General features: G+C 43.9%; 1 protein-coding gene across 2 annotated transcripts in view; it reads left to right on the forward strand.

The window, feature by feature from the left end:
• LOC121634011 overlaps positions 1–1,039 on the forward strand; it is a 10,879-nt gene extending 9,840 nt beyond the window's left edge. For both annotated transcript variants that reach the window (XM_041976400.1, XM_041976407.1), the window contains one exon: positions 673–1,039. In XM_041976400.1, coding sequence (XP_041832334.1) covers positions 673–840 — 168 coding nt within the window. In that variant the 3' untranslated portion in view covers positions 841–1,039. The remainder of the gene's footprint in view (positions 1–672) is intronic.
• Positions 1,040–5,000: the final 3,961 nt, after the last annotated feature.

A 5,000-nucleotide genomic window follows, 5' to 3' on the forward strand; every position in this document is an offset into this window, starting at 1 on the left:
GTTGGTGAAATGCCAGTGATCTAAGCTAGTGAACCCCCCACGCTAAAGAGGCTTCTTGTTATAGTCTGCTGCAAGTGAACCCACGTGTGAGAGTCCACCGTGTCTGAGCAGCATCCTTTTGTTTGTTCAGAATAAACAGCAGCCTGAACAACAAGCCAGCCGTCCCTCCTCTTATTCCCACATACAACGCAGAGTAACAAGTTTAAAGGTTGCTTGGACCAGCCAGCACTGATCTGAGCTCGTTACATGCATGCCAGGCTTCTAGTGGGCGGTGAAACGATGCACTCAGGTGTGCGTCACATTCTCGTAAGACCGGAAACACATCAACAGAAGTGTTGCGTGGTTTTGCTTTGTGTGGACTTGCTGACTAAAAAACACGACATGCAGGCCCGCCAGTGTTGTAGCTGTGCAGGTTAACCAGGGTCTGAGGGCACAAGTACAACATGACGTAAAAGACGTTGCCAGTTGTCAAATCTTTGAGGTTTAATCCACCCAAAACTCTGTTACCATGGAAACGAGGGGCCTGAACGCAGCGTTGTGGTGTAAACAGGGTCTTAATGTACAGTTTTAGTTGTAAAGTAATCAGTTAGCTAGTTGTTCTCATCCAGGCAGCAATGAGAGCACATTTCTGGTTGTTCTGTAAAGCTGACGGTCTGGTCTGTTCTCCTGTAGGTTCTGAAGTTTGATGTCGATCAGCTGAGAAACAACCTGAAGTTCGTGACTAAAGATGAAGTAACTACAAATAGAAACCCTTTTGATTCCTTTGAGGAAGCCAAGACGCTGGTTAAAGAACTGTGGCCAGAACATGACATCCCACTGGAGGAGCCTCAGACCAGCTGAAACACTCAGTTTATTTAAATCCAGGTTGAAGGCCGACCTGTTCTCTGCTGCTTTAGTTCTTACTAGGGGTCCAGATCTGCAGCTGGTTCTTTCACTATGAAATCTTAACTTTATTTCTTTATCTGAGCTTTTCCTTGCTGTTTTTATGTAATCAATTTTATCTTTTAACTTTTTTAATCTTTGTTTTTTCTAATGGACTTGTATTTTTAATTTATTTTTATTTTATTTTATATATACCTTGCTACACCTTCCACTAATGTTTTTATTATGTAAAGCACTTTGAATTGTCTTGTACATGAAATGTGCTATATAAATAAATTTGCCTTGCAGAGGGTGAACAGGTATCAATTATTTCTGAAGATGTAAAAAACAATGCTTCAAACAGAAAATACACCAGGTGGCCATGATGAACACGCACACATGTAGTTAAAGAAAGGATCAGAGAAATAGTCCAGGACCGTTAGATTAATGTTTTCCTGTACGTTCTCATCGCAGCTGCAGAGTTCCTACAGGAATACACTCTCCTCTCTCAAGGCTGAAGGCCCCAACTGGAAGGTGTTGCTGTTTTACCCCTGTGGGAATCGAACTTCGATCTTCCGCATGGCAGACGGATGCTCTACCACCTGCTGCCACTATTCATCCCCTCTGACACCAGTATTGTCCACCTTTTCCAATGTGGTCCATCAGGATCTCTGTCTGACACCCTGAAGAATTCCACTTCTTCCCTCTTTTTCCTCCCGAGCCGTCACGGAAGTGAAGTGATGAATATGTATTACAGGCGTCCACCTGACCTTTTATAGCCTCCATGTGGGCGGGGCAAGGCGCTCCCTCACCTGCACCCGCGTTAGAGTTGATTCTGGTTTATAAACAGAAACAGCTGGAGGACGTGCGCGCGCGGTTATAAATCTAGAAGTTGTGGTGCAGCATTTGCTTTTTGTGCCACAGACGACGCCTGTAGTTTGCTTTGCTACACACAGTTTGATAAATGAGGCTCCTGACCTGAACGGGTCCATCGGACTCCAGACTGAGGCAGGTTCCTTCCAGATTAAAATATTATTTAGAGTTGTGGCAGCTAATGCTGTAAAAGGGGTTTATCACCAGTTCATATCCCTGATGTCCCTCAGAGCTCACACACTGTTGGCCTTTATACCACGTAGAAAAATGGTTCCCATATTTATGTTTGGTATCACTTTTTCAGCTCAACCTCATCATCTGATTATTTTTTCCACGTTAACCTACTTTAACATACTGGGCACAAAACACAAAAATAATCAAAAAGGGTTTTAATTCGAACACCAACCAGCACCTCCATCCCAGTTTTACACTCAAATACGTCTTATTAAATTCAAACCACCATGTCTTTGGTTTAATCTGGTCCTTCAACATCAGACAGAAACTGGGGAAAGTTTTACATCTGAAGATAGAAGGAAAGGAAGGTGACCATGCTAAGGTCGGTCCCACGAAGCTGTCTGCCGCAACGCTTCACCTCCTCCTTTTCTTTGTGGAGAACGAATTTAGCTTCTATCGGCCTGGATCTACCCTCCAGTTTTTTCTTCTCTATGTGGTGAACTTTATGAAAGGAGATTTTACCTTTTCCTCTGGAAGTTTCCGGTTGGTTCTGATAAATGTTTTAACAGCTGCCTCTGTATCTTCCTCCACCTGCTCAGGGATCCCTGAAATAACTAAGTTATCTCTCATGCGACGAGCCTGTAGGACTAAATCTTTCATTTTTTTATTTTCCTCTGATAGTCGGCTTACTCCTTCGGTAAGGCTTTCCACCGAGTCTCTGAGGGCCTTGTTCTCCATAGTAAGAGCTTCCACCTGCTTTTGGCTTTATTCCAAACTTTCCTTTAAAGACTGAAACTCACGATGAAGAACTTCCAGCAGGGAGAGTCAGGCATCGAGACTGGATAGCTTCCCGTCCATGGAGATTAAGATATCGGTCGTATCGCTGCCAGTTGGAGAAACTGGACTGGTCGCTTCGAGGGATCCGCCAGGCGAACCCTTTTGGAGGTCGTTATCACAGCGTTGGACTTCCCCATCACGATCCGCTGGAAGCTTTCTTCTATGAAATCCGTCGGGCTGGTAATGTCTTCTTCGCTGTGATCCAGAGTGACCGGGTTGGTGTGGTTTGGAATATCGAACCTTTTATATATATATATATATATATATATATGTATTATTTATTTTATTTTTCTCTCTGTTAGCTTGGGGTGTTTTGTTTGTTTTCAGTAACGTGCCATGTTGATCCTGCCAAGTCTCACCGAGTCTCGCGTTACAGCATTCTCCTCTCTGTACCAGTCTTTTTGAGTAAAGGAGTCACGGATGCAGTTTTGAATGATGATGGAACAACACCGGAGGTGAGTGACGAGTAAATAATGAGGCTTATGAGGGGAAGCAGTGAGAAAAGGCTAGATTTGATCAAGGGTGTGGGGAGGGGATCGAGGTAACTGATGGTGAGCTTGGAGGTCAGAGATTTCAGAAGCACTGGGAAGTTGAAAACTAGAGAAAGGCTGGCAGAGGTTCAGGGATGGCAGGAGGTGTTAAATTTAAATGTAGTTGCTGGTGAATGTTGTGGATTTTCTTTGTGAAAAACAGCATTATGGAGTTACATGTGGCAGTTGGGTGGCTGGAGAATCTTATTTAGTAGTGAAAACAGTATTTTGTTGTTGTAATGAGCTACAAAGTCCTCCCGGTTGGAAAGATCATCTGAAAGCGCAAGATTTTTAGCACTGAAGCAGAGAGCATCTACATGGATGTCCTTCCTATTGTGATATGTGATGAGACGTGGTGACGTCATTGCAGACAGACAGGGTGTGACATTAAATGATAGGAGGAAATGATCGGTTACATGGAGTTTATCAGCTTTGGCGTGTTGTGGAAATTTCATATTATTCCCTTTACTATATTGTGTCTGCTGATCCCTCTCAGGGTAAACAGCTTGTTTAAGTTCTTGGTAATTAAGTTTAATACTGAGTGTGACTTATCTGATACCAGCCAGGCGCCTCAGGATGACCCAGCAGGGCATCCTGCCTTAATGTCACTGGTGTTGTTTATGTGCTCAATAAGTGTCTAATCCTGTGTGAGGAACAGTCTCTTTGTTTTTATCTTACGAGATATATGATGTGCTGTTACGTGATCATTCTGCTTAAAAGATGCTCCATGTACGTTTCTTATCAGATTCTCTTCAGATCTCTGTGCTGTCAGACCTCTGAACAGTCTCTCGAATTGCAATTCTATTCTTTGTATTCTTCCTATTCTGTCTATTCTTTGTATTTTAATTCTGGTGCTCAATAAACTTGTAATCATTCTTCACTTCAGAACCAGGCTCCTCATTCCTTGACAGAGTAAACTGTCGGGGTGGGTCCAGGTAGTTTGGATACAGTACATTCAAATGAACTGACAGTGGGGACAGATACTGGCAGGACTTTCATTTCTCGCGATAGATCATTGCGAGACCTCCACCCCGGCCGTTGTCACGGGGATGACAGATGTAAACCCAGAGGAGTAGATTCATTTAGCTGAGAACAGTCATTGGGCTGTTGCCATGTTTCAGTCAAGCAAAGAAAATTAAACCTACGTCTGTGAGGAGATTCTAGATGAGATGACCTTTGCTCATGAGTGAGCGGATGTTTAGCTGAACAAAGCTGATGGTGGTGTTAGCATGTTTGACAGCAGCGTTAGCCAACTGGGCTACACTGGCTAATGATTGGCGATCAACAGGCTGGCCAGGGTTTCTGTGAGGACGACGGTTAGTGGACCAGAAGGATTTTATTGATTTGGAGTTGAGAGAAATTCCTGCAGGACCCATGATGGATGTATCTACGGCGAGTAGAAAAGGCAATGTCCGAGTGATGATGGAGCACTGGTGGTGGAGGTTCAGGCAGGCACCAGCAGAGCCAGTGAAGCTCAGTGGCTGTATATCAGAATAAGCCTGCAATGGGATGCTGGCAGAGCGTCAGAGAAATGTCCAGATAAGAGCAAACCAAATAGAAAGCTTTGCGATCCACATCGTGACACAAACAGCCAGGTGAGTCAGCAAAGCTGGGTGCTGAGTTCCAACAGGTGAGTTGAAATGTAGAGACAAACACCTGGCATGGCGCTTATGGTAAATAGTCTGTACTTATATAGCGGTTTTATCCAAAGCGCTTCACATATAC

The sequence above is a fragment of the Melanotaenia boesemani genome, chromosome 2, assembly GCF_017639745.1.
Source record: "Melanotaenia boesemani isolate fMelBoe1 chromosome 2, fMelBoe1.pri, whole genome shotgun sequence".
Taxonomy (NCBI): Eukaryota; Metazoa; Chordata; class Actinopteri; order Atheriniformes; family Melanotaeniidae; genus Melanotaenia; species Melanotaenia boesemani.